This window comes from Equus przewalskii, chromosome 7, assembly GCF_037783145.1.
Source record: "Equus przewalskii isolate Varuska chromosome 7, EquPr2, whole genome shotgun sequence".
Classification (NCBI taxonomy): Eukaryota; Metazoa; Chordata; class Mammalia; order Perissodactyla; family Equidae; genus Equus; species Equus przewalskii.
Window position 1 is genome coordinate 6,429,970 of NC_091837.1, and position 25,759 is coordinate 6,455,728.

The 25,759-nt window shown below is 42.8% G+C and overlaps 1 protein-coding gene across 16 annotated transcripts in view; it reads right to left on the reverse strand.

Annotated features, from left to right (window-relative positions):
• DEPDC5 (DEP domain containing 5, GATOR1 subcomplex subunit) overlaps positions 1 to 25,759 on the reverse strand; it is a 115,957-nt gene that overhangs the window by 33,872 nt on the left and 56,326 nt on the right. For 5 of the 16 annotated variants that reach the window (XM_070626888.1, XM_070626889.1, XM_070626896.1 and 2 more), the window contains exons 25-33: positions 21,185 to 21,250; positions 17,874 to 18,057; positions 17,255 to 17,415; positions 14,197 to 14,314; positions 13,604 to 13,771; positions 12,889 to 13,108; positions 11,383 to 11,516; positions 5,841 to 5,949; positions 2,962 to 3,027 (exon numbers count right to left, since the gene is read on the reverse strand). In XM_070626888.1, the coding sequence (XP_070482989.1) occupies positions 2,962 to 3,027; positions 5,841 to 5,949; positions 11,383 to 11,516; positions 12,889 to 13,108; positions 13,604 to 13,771; positions 14,197 to 14,314; positions 17,255 to 17,415; positions 17,874 to 18,057; positions 21,185 to 21,250 (1,226 nt within the window). The remainder of the gene's footprint in view (positions 1 to 2,961; positions 3,028 to 5,840; positions 5,950 to 11,382; positions 11,517 to 12,888; positions 13,109 to 13,603; positions 13,772 to 14,196; positions 14,315 to 17,254; positions 17,416 to 17,873; positions 18,058 to 21,184; positions 21,251 to 25,759) is intronic. The other 11 variants (XM_070626890.1, XM_070626891.1, XM_070626898.1 and 8 more) reach the window with 4 other exon arrangements.

Genomic DNA, 25,759 nt, shown 5'->3' on the forward strand with positions numbered 1-25,759 from the left:
TGTGCACTGCTATCTGTTTTAATTTTACAGGAACTTCCTTCCCTTAGCGGCATCAGAGTCTGGGGTGATACCTCCCTCCCCTCTGGCCAACCGGAACCCCTTCTCAGCAGGGAGCTGTTCTGAGGGGCTAAAACCACAAGCAACACCTCTGCAACTCGGTCAGAGCTGGAGAGCTTACTTTTCAAGGTCCAACAGGGTCATCCCAGAATTTCAGAGATAAAAGGTGTAGGAGAAGTCACCTAGTCGAAGCCCATTTTTACACACACACTCAAGAGAAAAGAGCTGACTGGCCCAATCAAGCTTGTTCACTAGGGTGTACCCCCACCCCATGACTTCCCCTCCCCCCTCTTCTCTCCCTCTTCCACACACAGATACACGTATGAAGAATTCACTATGTGCCAGGGTCTGAGCTAACCACAAAGATGCTTAGTCTCATTCTGTTCTCACAGCAACCCTATAAGGAGAACACAATTACTAGTCCCATCCTACAGATGAAAAACCCAAGGTTCAGAAAGGTTAGTACAGTTGCCAAAAGACTCACAACCAGTCATGGAGTGGCAGGCAGCCTGACACCAGAGCCTACACTCTGACAGTCTTTTAACAAGTAGTCCCCTTCTCTTAAGGAGTTCGTTGTTTGTGCTTTTTGGTCCTGGAAGTAGGGTGGAGAGAAGAGGCGGCAGGAACAGGGAGTAGGCGCTCATAAACAGATGTGCAAAACTGACATTGAAGCCTGGCATCAGAGTAATCCTAGTCACAGCTAGCATTTACTGTGTGGCCACCAGACACCAAGTACCACGCTAGTTGCTTTACAGACACGATTCCTGCCTCATGCATTATGAGATGTGTGTTACTTCATCTCCAAATATGGAGGAGCTCTTCTAGTTATCATTGTGTCACTGACATGTAACTTAATGGCACATATGCACTATACGATTTCTTTCCCTTGAAATTTGTTGAAAAACGTTCTATTATTTCTAATCCTCAAAACAATCCTACAAGGAAGTTATTTTTATTTCCTTTTACAAACAAGGAAACTGAGGTTCCTCATTTCCTTACAAATGAGGAGGTCAATTAATGTGCCTACAGTAGCTCTCTGGTGCGATGCCGAGGCCAAGCTCTGAAAGGAGCCATCTGACTCCACTGGCCCCCTCTACTCTCCATGTTGTGTGTTGGAAAACAAAGCAACTTTTATGTTATATATGTTTTAACACAATACAGAATTTTAAAAAGTGCAATTTAATTTTGCTTAACTATAGAGAGCTCCCTTACTATATCTGAGTAGAGATCATTTTTTTAAATTTATGCATCTTTTTACAACACACCTGGTGGTTAATATAACCTTTCTTCATGTGCTCCTCCTAATGTCTCATCTCTATTTGCTATTTCCAATTGTGGGGAACTCGTCCACTGTTGTTCTACCAGCGAAGTCTACCACATGAAGTTTGTGGACTACCAGAGGATTTATAAAACAATTTCCTCCTTCTGGTTCTGTTGATTTTTCTTACGTTAAATTATAATCTAAATCCAAAACTTTTCACAAGAGGGTCTCTTGTTAGAATGTAAAAGGTTAAAAAATCTCACCCGAGTTTGTTTTAAACCAAAAATGCAGTGTGCCTCTCACTCTTAGAGATCAGAGATTCTTGGATTAGGACTCAGAGGCTCTGTCAGGATTTGCCCAGGTTCACGCAGCTCACTGGGAAGAGGGAGGTGCGGACCTCTCAAGACCTGCACAGACAGGCATGGCACCATCCAGCCTCCTAAGAAAGGGAAGATTCCAGTGTTAACTAATCCCTTTTCCTCCCAGCACAGGTGGGCAGGACGGTGCAGGGGCTTGGCCACTCACTAGTTGTGTACTCTGTGACCAGGTAACATCTTTAAGCCTCAGTTTCCTCATCTGGAAAATGTCGTGATAACACCTGTACCTCACAGCCTGTTGTGAAGATTATGTTTGCAAAAGTCTGTTGCACGGCAGCTGTCAGAGTAGGTACTCAGTCAATGTTGGTTTTCTGACTTCTACTAAATGAGGATTCCTTAACCTTTGCCCTTAAACCACCCCCCAATCCCATCCTCCTTAGCCTGCCCCGCTCTGCATAAATGCTCTCAACTCTTTCCAATCTCTATAACTTAGTCAATTTCACATACTTAGGGGCCTTGATAAAGGGCAGGGAACCCAGTTTCCCCTCATCTAAGACCTGTCAGAACAGTAATTATGCCAATTACTGAGCAGGGGTCATGAGTCAAGTCTGCTGGTCCTGGATTTAAATGCCAGCTTAACCCCATACTGTGTAAAGCACAACTTCTTTGTCCCTCGATTTCTCCATTTGTAAAATTGGGATAAAACTTCTACTTAATTTATAGGTGACACTGTGAGGATGAAATAACATAACACTATGTGCATGGCACACAGCAATTCAAGAATTTTAAGGCTCGGAAGGCCCATGGAGATCTGGTCCAAACTCTTTATTTGACAAATGAGTTAAGGGAAGTCCAGAGCTGGACAAGCTGCCTGGGGTCACAGACCATTAGCCTGTGACAAAGTACATGCCTATTAATAAATGTCTGCTCTGTTTTCACCACTTCCTGCCACACTGTTATAAATTTATCTGGTTGCACTGGAAGGAAAAAAAGTAAGTGTTCAGTCCTTAAGTAAGCATATTTCATGGTGCTTATATGGACAAAAATGGCTAACAAGGAAGATACTGCAATGCGGCAGGGAACCAGTGGCAGCTATGTGAGACAGGAAACACGTGAGTTAACACTGAGGTGATCATTTGTTCTCTTAATCTCTTCCACTCCCCCTTTGCCACCGCCAACACCACAGATGAGAATGCACACCAAATTCAATTTCACCTGCCCCTCAAACTCAGTTTCAGCCCAATTCCATCTGTTCAGAGCCGAGCAGAAGGCTTCTGCTGACAGAACAGGCATGCATGAGCGGCAGAGCCCTGGAGTTTGACTGACCTGCGGGTAGAAGGTGGATGATGCTGTGCGTGGGCTGCGGACAAACTCCATAAAGAAGGCCCCATCCTGAAGTCAGAGGAGGAAGCAGCAGCAGCAGGTGCAAGGGAGCGAAGGAATGGAATTGGACCAGTGGAAAATCACCAGGGGAAAGAGAGGGGCATAAAAGAAAAAAATAAAAATAAAAACAAGGAGGGAAGGAAAGAAACAAGGGCACATGAGGAGAATGGAAAAAAAGAGAGAGAGAGAGAGAGAGAGAGAACCACCCAGGAAGACAATATCCAAATGCAAAGCATTAGCAGGAACTCGCACCTTCTTGGGCAGAATATCCTGTCCATGTGGGAGCAAGCACCTGGGTTAGAAAGTGTGTCCAAGCTCCCTCAGGTCTCATCAGAGTCTGGCTTGGAAGCTCACACTCTCCCACATAGCTCTGAATTTCCTTCAGACCTATGTCAAGGGAGAGGAAAAGGCCACAGAGCAGCTTGGTGGGGGTAGGGAGCAGACTTCTGGGGAGCATCCTGGCCTCCCACCTGGCTGGGTGACCAGCAGCCCTCTTGCAGAAATACATAGAGGCTTGAGGTTTTCATTTATGCCTGTTACTAAACACGGCAGCCAGAAGAGAGAAGAGGATTCAATGCAGGGAAAGTTCTTGCTTAATTTTCTGAGCAAAGAGGGGATACAGAAGCAGCAACACCTTCTCCTCCATGGGCTGTATAACAAAATCACCAAGAAGCTGAGACACATACAACATCAAATAGATATGCATTAATTGGGGGTGGGGGGGAGGCGGCCTTCCTGAAGCTGTCTCCCCTCCCCACCCTATTCTTGTGGGTTTTAAGTTGCCATGTATTCGAAACAAAAATTTCATCTTTCTTAAGGGCAAGAAGTATCCTCTTGCCTCTTCAAAATCTTTTTACTTTTTAGGCTTTATTATCACTGAAATTCAGAAATGGCACTTGATACAGCTGAACATCCCTGCTTTCCTACAACTTTTTAATTCTGAAAGTAAAATCACTGAAATATTTGGGTTTCTATTTTATCAATACTGCTGCCACTTCCCATATGGCACTGCAAACTCAAGTAACAAGCCATGGAAACGTGAGGCCGTGGAGATGCAAATTCAGGTACCCCCTCCACACAACCCAAGACAGATGCTAACTGGAGACACTGTCAGGCATTTTTAAGTCTGTCCACCAGGGCCCTTCACTTTGGCCATCTTGTAACACTTTGCTTCTCCTTGATCACTTGGGAATCCACATCCAGCACAACTGATGGCCATCCATGTGGACTTTAGTGTTCAGCTGGAAGATCAGGAGAGTGTTCTAAATAGTAATCTAGTATTTGGCTCTTGGCGCATTTCAACCTTAATCCTTGTGGCTCTGTAATTTCTCTACTTCTCAGTCCTGTCCCTGGTGCTGTTTCTAATCCTCAAAGATGGCAATGAGTCAAGGCAACAGCAAGTGGACAGTGCACAGGGTACTTATGATTCTCATTGTTCCATTTGTGTCCCTTCTCTGCCAGATCACAAAGAAGCAGAGATGCTAATGCTGCTGAGATTTGTGAACATGTAAGTGAGGACAGGGGAAAAGACTCTTCTTTGACCAACAGATCATTCCTTACGCATAGACTACCCTTGGGATTGTACCTAAAGTCACTGCCTAGAGGTGGGTCAGCAAACTACAGCCTACAGGCTATATTCAGCCACTGGTTTATTAGCCTGTGAGTTAAGAGTGGTTTTTAAAATTTTAAATGGTTATGGAACTATCTACACAATAGCCTTGATCTTGCCTCTTGGCCCACAAAGCATAAAATATTTATTTAGGTTTGCCGACCTCTGGTCTACAGATTATACAGCCTCAGCTGATACTTTTTCTCAGATTTTAATCCCTCCATCCTAGTTGTCTAATTCTAGTAATTTATCCTAAAGAGATACTCAGAGATGTGGTCAAATGATTATGAGCAAGGATGTTGTTTGCAGTATTATTTATAATTGTGATACACTGTAGGATAATTATAAAAATTTATGGAATAATTACCAAAAGTTATTTTTAAAAATCAGACACCATCTACATTTTTAATAAAAAAGTAAGTTATAAATGAAGGTCTATCCGCATGATGAAATATTATATAGTTATTTTCAAAAATCATGCTTCTGAAAAACATTTAATGATATGGGGAAATTTTCATGATATGGAAGTAAAATAAAGAAATACATAGATAGATATATGTTGACCACAATTCTGAAAAATAAAATACGTGAATCTCCTTCATCTCTTAGATAAGAGACCAGATAAAAGAATGTACAGTCAGCTCATCCTACCACATCAGAATGGTTTCAGTGTCTGAATTTCCCAGGAGATGGAGTGGACAAAGCCAAGTCTACTGGTCTTAAAAGACAGAAAAAGCCTGATGTATGGGGTTTCCTACCCCTCTACTGCACTTGCTATTCTGTATAGAGGCCCAGAGCATCAGGTTTTGGTTTTTCCCCCCAGGATGCTCCCATTTGACTGCATTTCTCAGGAGCGTAAGAAAATTGATGGGAATTTCATTATCAGAGTGAGCTCTCACGGCAGTTGCTTCAGTAACTTCCTCTCTCCAGGAGAGCCAAAGATGTGGCTGAAGGAAGACCAGATGGCCAATTTCAAAGCTCAAGACAATCTTGGACATTGACCAATACAGTTTAACTTGACTGTTTTATATCTTCTGCATTGATCTAGCAGTTAGCTTCTTTAGAACTATGAGCAGGAAAGTTCCTCAAAAAAACAAGTAACACTTAAGAGGGTTCGGGGTAGAAATCATCCAAATGCTCAGCACATTCAGTCCTGGATTCAAATGACTATTCATTTTACCCTCAGCATTGGGTCTCTGCTGGCCTCCTTTACCTTTCGTGGGCTGTCCACGTAGGTGGGAGTCATGGCAACGCTGCTGCTCTCGGCTGGTTGGGCGGAGCTCTTGCCACCATGCACAGCTGCCTGCTGTTCTCCTAGGGACCTGAAAGGAGGAAAGACACATGACTGTAGCTTGCTCACAGCACCCAGGTGAAGGACACTCGTTAGCCAAGACGAAATGAAGACAGCTCTGTTGTTATCTTTGAAACACACACTTATGCTTTGTTTCTCCTTCAGGCCCTACATGATACCCTTAATTTCACTCATTGTCCTGAATAATCACCAGTCCTCCATGGTACATCAGAAAACAGCCCAATTTAAGAAGCATCTTGGCAGCACCTGGTGCTTAGAGAAAAGTCAAGTGATGTGGTCTGAGAGACTCCAGCCATGAACACCATTTTTTTAATCCTTAAAGATTTTTTCTCAGTTTTTATTAAATGCACCAGCAGAAGCACATTCTAAAAATTAGGGCTGAGTTAATGTGCAGCATAAACTAAACAGGGTGAAACATGTTGACTCTACATATTTTAAGGTTTATATGTTAATCTTTCAAATGTACATCCTTACATCCCTCTCCTCACTCAAAAAAAATCCCCACACAAATCTAACAGACATTATCTTGTAACACAAGACAACTATGGTTTTCTTATGACCTCCCATTCCATCTTGATTCTGATGTACATAAAAGCATATTTTCATGTTTATATTTTCTTTTTCCATACTAAAAATAACTATGAACTATTATAACTTAAAAGCTCCCTCAAATTAGATTGTTTTAATATATCATTGAGTTTTTCTTTGGTAAGTTTCAGAAGGCTCACCTTATAGACTTAAATGCTTCATTGTTATTGTAACATACTTCTTGCAGTGGACACTGCGAGGTGCCACCCAGAGCCCTCTGCCGTGGTCTTGTTGCCACAGCAGCTGGGCATATTGTCCAGCCAGCTCCGCTGTCAGCCCCTTCAGGGACAGCTGGAGCTGCAGAGCAGCCGTGTTTAAGCTCTCGCCCCTCCCCAGGCTGCCCACAAACAAGTAATCAATTACGAGGTGTAAAGGTCTGGCCATGTTGGTCCAATCAGCTCATCTCTGAAGGCTGTTCTAGTTCCAGAGCTTGAGTGAAGGGGCCTGAGGCTGTCACTGGGCCTGCACTGTATCTCAGCTTCTCCCCGTCCACTCCTGCTTCTTCCTCCTCCCCCTAACAGGTGTTTAGCCCAAGGACTCTCCTTAATAAACATCCAGCATGTTAAACTCTGTCTCAGTCTGATTCCCCAGGAACCCAATCTGTGACATTTCTCTAGTCTTAAATTCTGACATGTTTGCTATGGATTGTGAAGTAATCTCATACCAGAGATTAAAAACCAGTTTCCATAGTAACCTGTTACATTCTCTTTTTTCAGTTTTTATTTTGGAAAAATTTCAAACATATAGAAAAGTGAAGAGGATAATATAATAAACCTCTATATACCCAGCCCCCAAAATTATATACTTAGAGCCAATCTTGTTTCATCTATACCCCTTACCTACTCACCCCAATTTTTTGATGCAAAACACACACAGGCTATTATTTCAACCATAAAAACTTCAGCATATACTGTATCTCTAAAAGAAAATCACTTAAAAAAAACATAACCACAATTTCATCACAGAAATTATTTTTTAAACTTTCTAATATCAAATATTTCTCCAGTTGTCTTCAAACATTTTTTTTACAGTTTGTTCAAACAGAATTCAATTAAAGTCCCTACATTGCAATAAGTTATGCTTCTTAAGTCTCTTTTAAGCTATCGGCTCCTTTGTCTCTCCTTATCCTTGCAATTTATTTTATTAAGAAAGTAGCTCATTAACCTGTAAATTTAGAGTCTGGATGTGCTAGTCATATCCCTTTATGGTTTATCATGTTCCCCTAGGCTGTGTACTTCCTGAGAACTACAAGTCCTATCTAAAGCTTTGAGCAGATTTAGGTTCGATTTGGGGCAAGAATTCTTCCTACATGTGTTATGTACTCCTGTCTGGAGGCCCATAACATCTGGCAGACTCTCTCTGGCGATGTTTGCTGCCACTGATGATCTTTGCTAGAGCCATTACTAGCTCATTAGAGAGCACACATGGTAATATTCTAGCATTCCTTCTGCAGCTATTAGCTGGAATGTTGAAAAAAGAGACACTTCCCCCACACCAATTACTTGATTGTTCTGAGGTATAATTCATATAGGAAAAGCAGAATAAATGCTTGCTTCTTCCCTTATCCACTTATACCAGACACTCTCTTTCTCTACCACATCACAGTGTTTTCCTCAGAGCCTCCTCCACAAACACACAGTGACTCCCTTGCACTTCCTGAAGGCTGCAGCAGCAGGCCATGACAAGGACAGCAGTGACAGGAAGCCTTGGGTACCCTCCAGTGTCCCTGCAGATGCATCGTCCGATGCACACGTTAATCCCCATTTCCTGAGCCGCTTTCCACGTGCTGACGCATGGACTAGGAATCAGGGATTCAGAGACGAGTGAGACCCTGTCCTTGCCTTGGAGGCTCCTGGGTTAATGGCTTGGGGGAGGGGACTGACACAAAATGACCAGTTATATTGTATACATGTATAAGTGGGAACATGTATACATGAGGGCACATTGCCTTCTGCAAAGAGGTGGTCGCCAGCCAATGTTCCTATATAGAGGCAGTGACAATTGCTATTTGGGGTCTCTGTCTGCTCTGACTCAGCTGTCATCAGGTCATCCTCATCTAAGAGGAGCAACAAAGCCGGTTGATTGGCACCTGCTGCCCAAACTGCTCAGAGCCACGCTGTTAACCAGAATAAAGCCGAGATTCCAGGGGCCTCTATCTTCCATGAGAGCCTGACTAAACGTACAGGCCTACAGATAAAGACTGGAAGGGAACCGGAAGAAATAAACACGGTTATGGTGGGATGGCAGGACTATAGGTGAAATTTTTAAAATTCTTTTTCATATTGCTATAATATTGTTTTTCATGATAAATAAAACTAGATCTGCTTGGTGCAGCAAAAGAAAAAGAAAAACACATGAATAAAAAATGCTGTGTGAGCAAACATTATGTAAAGGCCTGGCTCCCTCTGCTCTACCTTCAGCATGGAGAAAAGATCCCATGTCACCCAGGAGCAGTCATCCAGGGAGAGAATAAATCTCAGGTCTCTCTGTCCTGCCTCATGCTGTGGGGCTAGCTGAGTCTCACCCCTCGCCCTGGAGGACACTTCCACCCAAAGCTATCCTTCCTCATCCAGCCTGAGCAGAAAGAGGCTCCTTGGAGAACACTAAACAATGACTCACTGACAAATTAAAATAAGATTCTCCTACCCCCAGCTTCACACCCCTCCCAGCAACATATGTCCCTTGTTCTTTTTTCCAGTGGGAAAGGTTTGTGATTAATTACAGGGAGAACCTGCCAGGCAGAGTTCTGGGGTCTTTCTTTGGTCTGGTGAAGACAGTTCTGAAGAGGACCCAGTGCCCTCAGTAACAAGCCCAACCTATCTCAGCTTCCTCCTCTCATTTGCCCCCAAGTCACCCCACTATGTTCTTCACTTCTCTCCCTGCATCCCTTCCTTTCTACGTCATCATCACCCTCCATCCAGCTTCTGTTGCCTCTTGCCTGAACTGGCGAGAGCCTGCCAACAGCTCTCTGCCTCCTGGGGCCCACCCACCAGGCCTTCCTATACATGGTTCTCATCTCTGAAAACACCACTTCTGCCAAAGACACTGAATGGACAGTTCATGATATTAAGAAATTGCTATAACTTTTTAGGTAAATGATGGTATTACAGTTTTGGGGATTTTTTTCTTTAAAAAGAGAGTACTCATCTTTCAGAAATACATACTGAAATATTATAGATGAAATGATACGATGTCAGAGATTTAATAAAAAATAAAAAGGAAGGTGAGAGCAAGTGGGATATAAATGAAACACCATCAGCCATGAGTTGATAATCACTGAAGCTGAGTGAAGGGTCCACAGGGATTTATTATACCAGTCTACATTTTTATCTGTTTGAAAATTTCCATTAAAATAAAAAAAACTTTCAAAGGATCACTCCTCTTATGAGAACATGTAAGGACAGCTTGGAATCCACTTCCCACACTGTCTTTGCAATGGCATCTCCAGCCATGCCTCTGGCTCACTTGATGTTACTTTCTGAAAGCCTAATACATGTACGTTCCCACTGGGCCCAACGCGTACCCTCACATCAGACAGACAAGGTCTAGCCTCGCCTAACATGTGTTCAGGGACCCTCAGCATCCCTTCCTCCAGCGTTTACAGCTATTGAGCACCTACTATGTGCCAGGCACAACCCACAGCCTCTGCCTGACAAGCATAGGCAAGTCAGGGAGAAGATGAGTAAACCACTGATGTGGCCCCTCAGCAGAGTGATGGGCACAGGCCTAGGATGCTGGGGAGCATGGGGTACCTGATCTGGCTGGGACGACGAAATTGGCAGCGAAGGCTCGCTAGAGCCAGTCCCAACTGCACATAGCTCTGTTTCTCCTCTTTCCCACTTCCTCCTTGCCTAAATGCTTCCCTTCCCACAAGGCCAACTTAAATCCTACCTCCCGTGACTGTCCCTGACCTCTCAAGCAAGATGTGTCCTGAGAACGTAGCACTTACTGTTTATGGAGGAACCACACACTCAAATGTTAGAGAAGCTGGTCAGGTAGGTGACTGACGTGCAAGACAAGTCCCAGACCGGAGGGTGTGCTGGTTCTACAGTAAACCAGAGGGCACACGGCCACCATGGGTGGGTATGAATGTGGACCCAATGTTAACTGAGCCTCTGATATTTTAAGCAAAGCTGGATTTTATATATTATCTAAAATACATCATTTTATATATTTAATACAATCACATATCATGTTATGTATATTATATATTTTTTCCTATAAGAATTCATACATCTTCAAACTGAAAAAATTTGGCTCAAATATTTTTAAAATATTTTATTTTTTAGGGCAGAGAAACTACTCTGTAATGATGGCTACATGTCATTATAAATTTGTCTAAATCCACAGAATGTACAATACCAAGAGTGTATCTTGATGTAAATTAACTATGGACTCTGGGTGATTAGGATGTGTCAACATAAGTTCACCAGTTGTAACAAATGTACCACTCTGGTGGGGGATGTTGGTAATGGGGGAAGCTATGCATGTGTGGGGACAGGAGGTATACAGGAAATCTCTGTATCTTCCACTCAATTTTGCTTTGAATCTAAAACTGCTCTAAAAAATAAAGTCTATTAAAAACACAAAATAAACAAAAAACCTACTTTGTGGGCCAAACCAAATGTATCTGTAGTTTAAGCCCCAGACTGCAAGTTTATAACTTCTGGCCTATGTCACATTATTCAAGACTTACGACTTTATTAACCTAGTTTTCTTCTCATGTATGTGTATTTTGTAAATTACAGGCTTCCCACAGATAGAAATCATATTTCATCCCACTCACAAGAGTGGGGCACTGAAAACCCTCGGGGCCTGTAGGGTGGGGCCAGTCTCTCTCTAGCCAGGTACTTACTTCTGACTGGCCTCCATCTCCAACAGGGCAGACAGAGCTGAGGTTCCCTTCTTGCCAACTGGGGGGCCGGTCGACTCAAGGGAGTGCGTGGAAATGGGCCCAGTCATCTGCAAGCCTTTCATGGTGGTCCCTTTCTGAAGCAGAGAAGAGGAGACAAGGCCATCAGCCCGAGTCGGTTCCCTCGGCAGACGCGACTCATGCCCCAAGCGTGCTGCTCCATCTGCTGCCTTCAGGCCCTGGGAATCCAATTAACAAGGTCCAGGAACACAGGTTCTCGGTATTCAGTAAATGCCAGAAAACTGCTTTTCACTTGAACTGAAGGTCCCAAATGCCTGTTGGACTCAAACTGCCTCTTTGAGGTGGTTTATGCATATCATCCCATTCTACTCCCACAACTGCTCTAGGAAGTAAATAATGTTGTACCTGATTTACAGAAGAAGAAACTGAATCTCCAACAACTTAAGTATGTTATCTGAAATCCCAGTGGAGCTGGAATTCAAATTCCAGTTGCCTGACTTCAAAACCAAGGTTCCTTTCACTATACAAGCTCCCCTGGAAATGCTTCTAATCATAAGTGATGCTGTGCACAAAACACAGCTGGTGTGGCTTAAAGAACACTGAACTTGACGTTAAAAACAAAAAATAAAAACACAGCTGATGATGGAGCACTACTCAGCAATTAAAAGGACTGAACTATTGATCCAAGTGACAAGTTGGATGAATCCCAAAGGCATTAAGCTGAGTGTATAAGGCAGCCTCAAAAAGTTACACACTGTATGGTTCCATTTATGGGATATTTGGAAAAGACAAAAGTATAGTGATGGAGAATAGACCAGTGGCTGCCAGGGGTTAGAGAAAGGGGAGAGAGTGACTACAAAGGGTAGCATGAGGGAGTTTTTTTGGAGTGTTGGAAACTATTCCATATACTGATGGTGGTGGTGGTGGTGTGACATGAATCTATACATTTGTTAAAATTCATAGAGCTGTATACACATACATACATCCATACTGAATCCAAGACCTGTCCTTTATAAACTGGGTGTCCTCAGACATATCCCATAACCCCCATGAGCCTCGGTGTCCTCACTGGGCAGTGTGTGGTTGAATGAATGCCCAAGGGTGCTGGAAACTCTACAAGTGACATAAGGGTAAGCAAGTATTGCTGCTGTTACTCTCTTGTGGCAGTTTCTCCTCAGCAATCCAGCAGCACATCACACAAGCTGCTGCACTCAACACCGGGTCCCACTTCGGAAGCACATGAAGGAGCTGTGTCCTCAGGTAGAGAGGGGTGGCCCTATGCCAAAGAACACTGCCCAGTCACTCTCTGTACTTTATCCCTCCCTCCTTCTCCCTGCAGTGGAAGAGAACAGACTGTTTGGGATTTAAAATAAATGCTGGACAGTTGTGGAGTAAATAAACCGGCCAGCAAGAGGCCTCTGAGATAGGAGGAGAAAGTTCCTGCATCCAAGACCAAGCACAGCCCCAAGGGGCCCACGGAGCCCTCACCCGCATCATGCGATCTGAACGATGCCGCCTGCGGATCCGGTTCAAGCCCTCCACAAAGCGGATAAAGCCATCCAGGAGCTGCCACTCTTCCTCATCTGCCCGGGGCCTGTCCCCATAGATGTCACAGTGGGCCTCCCCCTCCGTGATGCGCTTGGTGGCAGTGACACAGGCTGGCAGGAGCAGAAAGCGGGTCCTCCAGAACTTGAGAGACTCGATTAAGCTATGAAGGACCAAAGGGAAAAAAGGCAGTGGTGGTGAGAAAAAGTAGATGATAAAGGCACTCCCAAAGAACATACCATCCCAACCCTCTCTCTGGAGTTGGGGGTGGTCCATCTCCCCATGAGCATGTGTTCACCAGAAGCTACATCTCATAGCTTCATTTAAAACACAAGCTCTGAAGAAGGAATTTGAAGGCTGCTTTCCCTTTATATCCCAGAGACATCAGAATGCTTCTGTGCACCCAGGCCCAATGAAGAGGTGGCTTTTTATCACCACAATCATAAATCACACATAAAAATTAAAAATGAGACACCACAAGTAGTCAGGAAAACGCTAAGAACATGATCTGCACTGATAGTCCATCACCAAGGGGGTTTTTCGGTTTTTGTTTTCTTGTGGTAAAACATACATAACACAAAGTTTACCACTTTAATGATTTTTAAAACGCAGATAAACCCAAGGCAGCAGGATGCAAAGGCAAAGCACGCCCTCTGACCTGAAGTCCTCGGAGCCAGCAGAACAGATATACTGGTCCAAGTAATTCCACTTGTACTCCTCCAGCCGCTCGTGGGAGAACTCCACCCAACAGGATACGAACTCTGAGTCTGAGTGGGAAGGGCAGAGGCTGTAGGTGTAGTGGATCTGGGCAGATTCATAAGGGTACCTGAAAAATAAAGAGCATGTCCAGAAGTCCCAAAGAGAACTCCTTCAATTCTCCTGCACCTTTTCTGTCTCAATGCACCTAGCACCATCCTTGGCATTTAACCCTTGACCACAGTAACCAACCCATCCCAGGGACTGGTAATGAGATTTCTCAGATCTTCTTAAACTTTCTTATTCTTCTATCCTCACATTCCTTATTTTCAATTGGTGTGTTATGAATCAGGCTAAACATTATAAGCTGAATCAAATCCCTTTTGGAAGTAGGTGAGCTATAACCCTAAATAACCCTAGAAAGAGAAACAGTAACTCCAAAAGGAAAACCAACCACTCAACCTCCTCAGTTTGAAGTATGTGTTATAAACATAATTTAGTATGCGGATGCAATTCAGGACAGTAGCTGAAAACCTTAAATATCCAAGGACTCACTTGGGAAGGTACCGCGTCACTGTGATCATCTTATCCTTCAGTGTCACTTTGTGGAAAGTTCTGCCCATACTCAGCCAGTACTGGTCCTCCTCCTCGGGGCGGTTTCGGGACACAAGGCCTAATAGAGAAAAAAATCATTTTCTCCACCCAGTTGAGAGTCATTCCTTTAACAGGCAATTGTTTCTCTTCCATATAGATTCAGAAAAGGAGAAATAAAAGAGACAACACATTCCTCTGAAGGGCAGTTTCAGGGAACAGAGTTGTTCTTGGTTAAAGGAAAAAAATGTCCTAAAGTTGGCAGATTTTCCTGTTACTGAACCAACCAGCAGCTGATTAGAGCCTGGGGGTGCTGATAGCACCCAGATGACACCCTCACAGCTAAACAGCCTGATTCCTTGTCCTCTGAGAAGGAAAGTTCTGGAGTAGATGTAAACAGACTGAGAGACAACTGTGGGAATAAAAGGGAACTCGGCTCCACCCAAGCACAGGCTGCTCACCCTGGCATTTGAGGTCCTCACCCCAGGGTGGCAGCCAACCTAGCTTTCTGGCCTGAGCTCCCGACACCCACAATGCTATACCATGTTTCAGTCTTAAAGGAACATTTATTTATTTGCTGTAATTTCCTTCTCCAAATTTGTTCCTGTTGCATCTTATGCCTTCTCTGCCTGGGCCACAATTAAAATACTGCAGATCATTCAAGGTCAGTATCAAATGCCACTTCCTCCAGAAAGCTATCAGACCCTAACAGCAGTCTCAATTCTACATACAGGTATGTAGTCCCTTATGTGCATGTCTCAAACTCTTAAAAGTTCCTGGAGGCCAGGGCCCAAATCTTGCCTGTCTTTATATTTTCAGTAGCACCTGACAAAGGGCCATGCCCACAGTCGGTATTCTAAAAATATTTGTTGAATTGAGTTGAACATAGGAAAGAAGAAAATAATGAGGAATTAAGAAAATAACAAGCTGCCAAGAGAGTAAAAATAGTGCCTTGGTGAACAACCAAGCCAAGACAAGATCCCCTGGATCTAGAGATGAAACACAGTCCCCTCGTTCAACTGGTCACACAGCGGCAGGCAGCGTGGGAGTAGTCAGGAGAAGAGCAGACAGCAGAGGCTGAAAGGATCATCACTGTGAATGTGGAAATTTCCCAGATGATGCCGAGGGAGTGGCAGGCAGGTTGCATATGAGAGGCCAGGCTTTGACTCCAGGGACCCCGGGTTAAACCCTAGCACTTTCATCTGTCAGCTGTGCGATTTTGGGGACCAAATCTCTTTGAGTCTTGCTTTCTGCAACTAGAAAGAGGGCTCACCTCCATCCCAGCATTCCTTCATTCATGCAACAAACATACTGGGGGCAGTCAGGAAGACAATGTCATAAGGTAACGCTCATGAGCATCTTGCACAGTACCCAGATACATCATTCTAAATCAGGTGCGCTGCAGTTTTTCCTGTTTTCACCCAGCATAGCACTCTTCACAATCTGTGATCAAATATATACTTGTGTTTCATTAGTTTAACAGCTGTCTCCCCGAGTAGACCGTAAACTCCGAGGACAGGGCCCATGCTGTTCTACTCACAAGTGAAACAGGGTCCCGCTGACAATCACTAGTCAAAAAATCTGGGATCATTGAGTAGCACAGGCTCACTTATAACGGCCACTTGTCCAGTAATCTATACCAGCATCCTTTTTGGTGCCCAGAAAGTGTCACAATGCCTCCTGCCACAGGGCTTTATACCTGTGGCATAACAATCCCTCTGCCTGGCATGCTCTTCCCTCCTCCTCCTGCCTTCCACTCCCAACCTGCTTCTCCTAATAACTCATGCACATACTTAAGGTCTCAGCGCAAACATCACCTTCTCAAGGAAGCTGTCCCTGATCCTCTAGACCAGATTATGTCCTGTATTAAATACTCTCACAGCCCCTGGACTTTTATCTTACAGTCTTTTTCACAACATGGAATTACATTTCATAGTTTGACTGTTATTTTTCCCCCACTAGGCTATAAATCCCCCACAGAGTAGGAGCTTCAAAAATACCGTTGAATGAGTGAATGAATGAATTCATATATTTCTTGAACAATATTATAAGCCAGGCACAGTGGTTTCCATTGTGGAGGATAAAAAGATGAACCTGAAATAGTCCTGGCACTCAGAACGGTTACTATTTAGTAGAGTCTAGAATATAAAAAGAAGGCGACGTGATAAATTTCACTAGGGGCTTTCAAAGAAAATCCAGAGGGAATCCAGAGCTTCCTCATAAACCATGGGCCTGGACCAGATGGCCATTAAGCTCCCTCTAACAGGTCCACAGTTCTATGATCCTCTGGCCAAAGGAGCTTTAATGGAGCCAAAGGCAATCTCAGGTTTTGAGCTGGGTGATTAGGGGAGCTGGGGGTCTCGTTAGCTACAAGGAGGAAGCAAGAGACTGAGAGTTGCTCATTGATTGTTCCAGGAAGCGATCGCTGATTTCTGATTCCAGGCACCCACACTTAATGCTCTCTGCCTGACTTATTTGAGAAGAGCTCTCCAGAGCCTGGCTCTAACTAAATCAGCATCACTGAGTCTTTGTCACTTCCTACTCTCTGCCACTCATAGTTGACCTATTCTTGCTTCAAGTCACTAAGCTTCTGTGACAAACGAGATGAATCCAGAATAGAAAAAAAGAAATACAAACTTCAGGTTTAGCTAACAGCTGAGAACCTAGTGTGTGTCAGGGACTTTGCTAGAAATAAACACAAGTTTCTGGGACTAGAATATTCACTAAGGACTTTCACAGCTCAGTACTGGCACAGCTGCCTGCTACTCTGAGGTGTTGCCCAAGACAGGCTGTAACATTCCTCATGTCCTCTTCCTTAAAAGGAGAGCTGGGGATTAAAGAGAGTTTTAAGAAATCTGCACCTAGTGGAGACTTTATTCTTCATATAAAGTAAAATTTAGAAAGAAAAATTTTGTGTTAAAAAACAATTACTCCTAAATTTATCTATTCCGTACCATCTTGAGAACCCACTTGCACAAACTTAGCAGAAAAGAAAAAATTTAAGTCCAAGGAAAAAACTCACCTCGGCTATAGAGCGGGCTGCTGCTCAGCGGGGGTGGGACGGCGGGGTTGGGTTTCTGTGCCTTGGGCTGCACTATGATTTGGTAGCCCTGCATGAGACGCTGGCAAATGAACTCTTCAAACACCTGCTGGGCCGTCATCTGCACACCTTCCTCATCCCTCCTGAAAAAACAGATGATTGTTCACGGATAGGCTTGGCCCAGACACTCAGAGTCCACAGCCCCATCCTCTCCTTTGCTTCAGCCCAAGCCAACCCTGATAACCATTCTATAGTGGTTCATAAAACTAATATTTGTAAACCAGTTTTGGGAGAAATGATCAGTTCAAAGAGATGGAAAAAGAAGGTAGGTCATTTGATACCGAAATGGGTAATCTTAGAAAAGATCAGATTTAGTGTGCCCAGAACAACTACATTAGGAAATATGAGAAAGGACCAATGAGGACAAATGATTAAAGAAGGCAGGTCAATAGAACTCTAAAGAAAAAATTAACAGTTCTTGCATCATAAAATTTCCTCAACACAAAAGGAGGACACAGGTTTGAAAATCCAGTGTTTCGAGACACACCTGGACATACCCGGACCCGCAAACAAAGCCGGGCGCCTCTCTTCTGACACCAACCTGTCCATGTCCGCTTCTGGGAGGAGATCGTAGCAGCCCTCCGTGTAGTCGTTCTGCAGGCCCTGGCGGTCGGGGAAGTAGTCGGTAGTAAGGGGGAGGCACGCCGGAGTAGTGAGAGACTTCCAGTCCACTCCAACTGTGCAACAGAAGCCTGGCACTACAGGGGGAGCAGACAGTGTCAGAACTGCCTCGTGTAACAGGGCACAAAGATGTGTGTGGTCACCAGGGCAGGGGTGGGATGTTGGGGGGAGGGGGGAGTAGTTCACGGTGAAAGGTGATAAAATTGCCAGGAAAGGGAGGGAGAAGAGGAGAGGAGGTGGGGGGGGGAGAAAGAGAAAGAGAAACAGAGATTGTTAGATAATGCAGTGCACGTGCTTCTCCAATCCCATCATGCAAATGGGATTCACAGCTGATACCTTTCATTTTCTGCTGATTACGTGAGCTACAGCCGCAATGTCAGTGAGGTTACCACAGGGCAGGGCAGGCAGAGTTACATTTCGAAGCAAATCAACATTCCAAAAGCAGATGGGAGGCTGGAGCCCTAGCCTCTCCTGAGGACTGCAGAGAGGCTAGGTGGGGAAAGGAGGAGAGCTCAGCCCGATTTGGGGGCGAACAGCACACCGTAGCAGAAATCAGAATACTTTCAGAATTGCAAAAATAAGTCACAGATCCAAAAGGGTAGGAGGAGAAATCAAGGAAAGATGTCTGGGAAAGTTATGAGGCCAGAACTTTCAGGGACAGAGTTTAACAATCCAGAAATAAAAGCTGCCATCCGCAGAGCAGGCCCGACCACATGGATCTGTTCAAAATTGCCCACTCTTTGGTTAAAGCAGTTCTCCATCTCAGCACTACTGATATTTCAGACCAGATAATTCTTCGCTGTAGGGGGCTGTCCTATGCCTTGAGAATCTTCAGCAGCATCCTTGGATGCTACTCTCTAGATGCCAGGAGCATCCCCTGGTTGTGAAAACCAAAAATGTCTGCAAATACTGCCACATGTCCCCGGGGGAACAAAATCACCCCTGGTTGAGAATCACTGAGAGAAAGTAAGAGGGCAGTTCTCTCTAAGTGAAGGTTATCTTTCAAATCTCTATACAAGGGAGCAATATGAAGCAGAAACACTCCATGCCTTTGCCTCTGAGTCCTGAGGTGGATCCTCATACACCTTATTTCTGCACAGTGCTATACAGCTTACAGTATGACAACCTGTTCTCTCATCAGCCCTCACATTGCCTGGTCCACGGAGGAGGTATGGTGGCATCATCGACCCCTTTAAACACCTGGCCAAGCCAAACCTCCCAGGGGTTACACGACCAAAAGCTTCTCTGCTGAGGGATCTTTCCACATGTAGTAACAGACACACACTGCTCAGTACAACAGAGTCCCAGTGAACTCAGAGTCAGAGTTAAAGGAGAAGAAGAAAACTTGTGTGCTAAGTCACAGTGGGAAATACACCCCATGCAGCACCATTGCCCTGAGGAAGATGATTTGACCTGCAACAGCCCGAATCCCATGGTCTACACAGGTCTTGGGGATTTTCTTCGTTTGAATTTTACTTTATTGTGGTAAGAACACTTAACGAGCTCCATCCTCTGAAATTTTTAAGTGTACAATACAGTACTCTTAACTTAGGCACAATGTTGTACAGCAGATCTCTAGAATTTACTCTTCTTGCATAATTGAAACTTTATGCCCACTGATTAGCAAGTCCCCATTTCCCCTTCCCCCTCAAGACCCCGGCAACCACTATTCTACTCTCTGATTCTATGAGTTTGACTATACGCAGATACTTCAAGAATTCAAAACATAGCCCAGAATAGCCTAATTAATCACCCCAATTTCCCTATATGGCAGACAAGGGAATGAGCTTGTTCCTATGTCCTGATTAGAATCAGGAGCAGAAGGAAGAGACCTGGTCGAAGGCACTGTGGGGGAGAAAAAAGCAGAAGACAGCTATATCTTTATGCCCTCTTAGATTGTCCTGACCCTCAGGATTATAAAAATCTTTTAGAAACGTTTTCTGCTAGGCATTCACCAAGATACAGAGAATTCAAATGCCTAGTCCAAAATCCTATGGGGAGAAAAGTTCCCAATTCTTGGTTTAACGATTTCTTTTCCTGGAAAAAGAGTAGCCTCTTTTCCAGTATCTTCAGGCTCTGCAAAGAAGGCCTCTGAAGAGGTCCTACTTCAGAAGCATTAACAACAGTAAACAGAGGTAACAAAATCCAGTGCTGGGATTGTAAAGAAGAAAGAGGCTCATCTATTCATTCCTGGAGGCTTTCTAGAAAATAATCAATCTGCCAACTGTACTTTGGGATATATATTCCAAGGATGTGAACCAAAAGAAAAAATATACCCACTGCACCATGCATTATATCTGCATATACATGCTGTCACTAAAAAACTAGAAACCACCCAAATGGCCACCAATAAGAAATGATTATTCAAACCAGGATAAAGTAATGTGTTTGATATTGCCATTAAAAATGACCAATATGAGGGACCTGAAAAAGTAGTGAAAGGATTATTAAGTTAATCATAGGTGGGGACAAAAAGACTTGGTGATGTATATTCACTGGTCACAGCTAAGTAAAACCAAGTCTATCAGGCAAGAGGACTTTTTGCTGATATTTTACTATTGTAGATATTTAGATGTTCTCTTACTGTACAGCTCTTTCAATAGAAAAGTTGATCAAACAAATGCAATCCAGCCAAACATTTTAAACTACAGGTATGTAAACAGTTCCAATTCTTTTTTTTTTTTCTGCTTTTTCTCCCCAAGTCCCCCCAGTACACAGTTGTATATTTTAGTTGTGGGTCATTCTAGTTGTGCTATGTGGGACACCACCTCAGTGTGGCCTGACGAGGGGTGCCATGTCCATGCCCAGGATCCGAACCAGCAAAACCCTGGGCCGCCAAAGCGGAACAAGCGAACTTAACCACTCAGCCACTGGGCCGGACCCCTAAATTCTTCTTAGTACTTTTTTCCAACTTCTCCCAAGAGCCATCATTAGGCATATAAGGTCAAAGGCCAGCTCTGGACTGGCAGGAGGGTCTTGTGGGAATTCCGTTATTCTTCCCATGTGCCCCTGAATCACATTCCAGAACAGGTCATTTGGCCAATCCCCTCTCACTTTCCATTGGAGAGGCTGAAGAGTCTTCCCTCACCACTTCACCTTCTAGTACCTCAGAGACGTGGACTTCCGGACCTTTCTCTTCCCACAGGGCTCCCTCTTGCTTCCTCATGCTCTGACCACCCCCACCCCCCCCACCCCCACCCTCACCTTCACCAGTCAGCCACCCCCGCTTACTCGGGTCTGGAGAGGTAGAAACACTGTCCTCTAGAGAATCCTTATTTTGGGTCCTAGGATTCATACCTATGGAAAGACGAAAACACCTTGTTTTAATGAGGCTCATTCTGCAAAAAAAGTTATGATTGAAAAAGCCAAAATTTATAGCTAAAAATAAAAATATGAACCAAGTACAAATTCTGTGCTGAGCATTTCAAACAGCACAAAAGAATCAATCAAAGAAAAATGAGCAATCTAAAATTTGAGGATGAGCCAGAACTCTACTCCGAGGTTATCAATAACATTCTTTGCCAACGAGATCTTCAGTGCACGCACACGCACACGCACATGCACACACACACACACAAAAGAAAAAGCAACCTGCCACTTATTTTAAAGAAATGGACATATTTCAAAGTCATTTCAACTAATTAGAGCAATCTTTAGCAAATATAAAGTGACCTATTTAAATTTAGTTCACTCAACAGTCATCTTTATCTGGAATTTTCTGGCTTTCTCGAATACGACATAGCACATCAAAACTCACTACTTTAAGAGAAAAACAATGATTTTACCTACAACTGAGCTGAAAGAAAAAACAGAAATATCCTTTTAAATGCAACTTATTGACTGAAAAGTAGTAGAACTAATTTTAAAACACACATATCAATATTTAAATGTCCCTTTCAAAAAATATATTTACTAGAAAATTATGATACTAAAAAAAGGATTGGAAAGATCCTCATCAAACTGTCAATAATGTCTATCTCTAAGAAGAAAGCCAGAGGAGGTAAAAGAGAACTTGTGCTTTTTACTCTAAATACTTTTGTATCATCTGAATCTTTTATAATAAGAACAAATATTTATAAATCCCTTGTGACATCTTTCAAAAGACAAGTTACAACCAGGGAGAAAGCATTTTCAAATCACATATCTAACAAAGGTCTCTAGAATATATAAAAAACTCTCAAAACTCAAGAGCAAGAAAACAAAAACCCAATGGGAAAATGGGCAGAAGATGTGAACAGACATCTCACCAAACAATATATACAGAAGGCAAATAGGCACATGAAAAGATGCTGAGCATCATCAGTCATTAGGGAAATGGCAGCTTAAAAGCACCGCGAGATACCTCTACACACCTCTTTGAATGGCTAAAATGGCTGGTCACACAAAGTGCTGACAAGGATGTGGAGCAATTGACACCCTAATCCATTGATGGTAGGAATGCAAAATGGTGCACCACTTTGGAAAACAGTTTTACAGTTTCTTTAAAAGTTAAATATAGGGCTAGCTTGGTGGTGCAGAGGTTAAGTTTGCACGTTCCGCTTTGGCGGCCCAGGGTTCACTGGTTCAGATCCCGGGTGAGGACCTACACACTGCTTGTCAAGCCATGCTGTGGCAGGTGTCTCACATAAAACAGAGGATGATGGGCACGCATGTTAGCTCAGGGCCAGTCTTCCTCAGAAAAAAAGAGGAGGATTGGCAGTGGATGTTAGCTCAGGGCTAATCTTCCTAAAAAAAAAAGTTAAATATATATTATTATTTGACCCAACAGTCCCACTCCTAGAAATTTACCCAAGAGAAATGAGAACTTATGTTCACACATAAGTTTACGTAAATGTTTACAGTGGCTTTATTCACAGTTACCAAAACCTGGAAACAACCCAAATGTCCTTCAGCTGGTGATGGGATAGACAAACTAGTACATCCATACAACGGAATCCAACTCAGAAATAAAAAGTAACGAACGTTACTACTGTTGCATGCAACAACTTGGACGAATCACAAATGCATTATGCTGAGGGAAACAAGTCAGACTCAAAAGGTTGCATATGGTGTAACTCTGTATGTATGATATGCTGGGAAAGGCAAACCCAGAGGGACAGAGAAGAGATCAGTGATTGCCAGAAGATAGGGATAGGGGTTGAGTACAAAGCGGCAATACAAAAAAAAAATGTACACTAAAAGAATGAATTTTGATAATCTCAACAGACACAGAGAAAGTATTTGACAAGATCCAACATCCAGTCATGATAAAAGTTCTCAATAAAACGGGTATAGAAGGAAACTACCTCAACATAATAAAGGCCACATATAACAAACCCACAGCCAACATCATACTCAATGGGAAAAAACTGAAAGCCATCCCTCCGAGAACAGGAACAAAACAAGGGTACCCACTCTCACCACTCTTATTCAACATAGTACTGGAGGTTTTGGCCAGAGCAATTAGGCAAGAGAAAGAAATAAAAGAGATCCAAATAGGCAATGAAGAAGTAAAACTCTCACTGTTTGCAGACAACATGATTTTATATACAGAAAACCCTAAAGAATCCATCGTAAAACTATTAGAAATAATCAACAACTACAGCAAAGTTGCAGGGTACAAAGTCAACTTAGAAAAGTCAGTGGCATTTCTATACTCCAATAACGAACCAACAGAACGAGAACTCAAGAATATAATCCCACTTACAATCACAACAAAAAGAATAAAATATCTGGGAATAAATTTAACCAAGGAGGTGAAAGACCTATACAAAGAAAACTACAAGACATTACTGAAAGAAATTGATAATGACATAAAGAAACGGAAAGATATTCCATGCACATGGACTGGAAGAATAAACATAGTTAAAATGTCCATGCTACCTAAAGCAATCTACAGATTCAATGCAAACTCAATCAGAATCCCAACGACATTCTTCATAGAAGTAGAACAAAGAATTTTAAAATTCATACGGGGCAACAAAAGACCCTGAATAGCCAAAGCAATCCTGAGAAACAAGAACAAGCACAAAGCTGGTGGCATCACAATCCCTGACTTCAAAATATGTTACAAAGCTACAGTAATCAAAACAGCATGGTACTGGTACAAAAACAGGCACACAGATCAATGGAACAGAGTTGAAAGCCCAGAAATAAAACCATGCATCTATGGACAGCTAATCTTCGACAAAGGAGCCAAGAACACATAATGGAGAAAGGGAAGCCTCTTCAATAAATGGTGCTGGGAAAACTGGACTGCCACATGCAAAAGAATGAAAGTAGACCATTATCTTTCTCCATACACAAAAAACAGACTCAAAATGGACCAAAGACTTGAAAGTAAGACCTGAAACCATAAAGAAACTTCTGGAAGAAAATATAGGCAGTACACTCTTTGACATCAGCCTTAAAAGGATCTTTTCGAATACCATGTCTACTCAGACAAGAGAAACAAAAGAAAAAAATAAACAAGTGGGACTTCAGCACGCTAAAGAGCTTCTCGGAAGTCAAAGGAAACCAGGATCAAAGTGAAAAAACAGCCCACCAACTGGGAGAAAATATTTGCAAATCATATATCCAACAAGGGGTTAATCTCCATAATACATAAAGAACTCACACAACTGAACTACAAAAAAACAAACAATCCAATCAAAAAGTGGGCAGAGGATATGAACAGACATTTTTCTAAAGAAGATACACAGGTGGCCAATAGGCACATGAAAAGATGCTCAACATCACTAATCATCAGGGAAACGCAAATCAAAACTACACTTAGATATCACCTTACACCCGTTAGAATGGCTATAATCACCAAGACAAAAAATAAATGTTGGAGAGGTTGTGGAGAAAAGGGCACCCTCATACATTGCTGGTGGGAATGCAAACTGGTGCAGCTACTATGGAAAACAGTATGGAGATTTCTCAAAAAATTAAAAATAGAAATACCATATGACCCAGCTATCCCACTACTGGCTATTTATCCAAAGAACTTAAAATCAACAATACAAAGATACTTATGCACCCCTACATTCATTGCAGCATTATTCACAAGAGCCAAGATGTGGAAGCAACCCAAATGCCCATCAACTGGTGATTGGATAAAGAAGATGTGGTACACATATATACACACACAATGGAATACTACTCAGCCATAAAAAAGATTAAATTGTCCCATTTGCCCTGAGGGTATTATGCTAAGTGAAATAAGCCAGATGGAGAAAGACAAATACCATATGATTTCACTCATTTGTGGAAGATAAACTTATGGACAAAGAGAACGGTTTAGCGGTTACCAGGGGGAAGGAGGTGGGCACAAGGGGTGAAGAGGTGCATTTATACATTGTCTGACAGATAATAATGTACAACTGAAATTTCACAAAGTTATAAACTATTATGACCACAATAAAAAAATTAACCATCACACATACACACAGAGTTAATTTTACTACATGTAAACTTAAAAATTAATAAATTTTTTAAAATTTAAAAAGATGATGTCACTTGGCCAAAACAATTTTAGAACTTCTTTTTTTGGAACTGCCTTCAGAAGATTTTTAAAAATCACTAGTCATCATAAGAAGAAAATATAACTTATTAAGTCAGACAAATACAGTGCTTCAGTTTATTCAAACCCACACTATGAGGCAGATATGAGGTATGTACTATCCCTTTTCCACAGATGAAGAAACTGAGACTCAGAGAAGTTAAGTAACTTACTAAAGATCTCACAGTAAGTAGGTGAAACTGGCGTTTAGACTCTTCCTACTCAACTCTATGGATGCTCTCTTTCCTGACAATCCATCTGGGGTACTAGTTTTCAGCTATTGA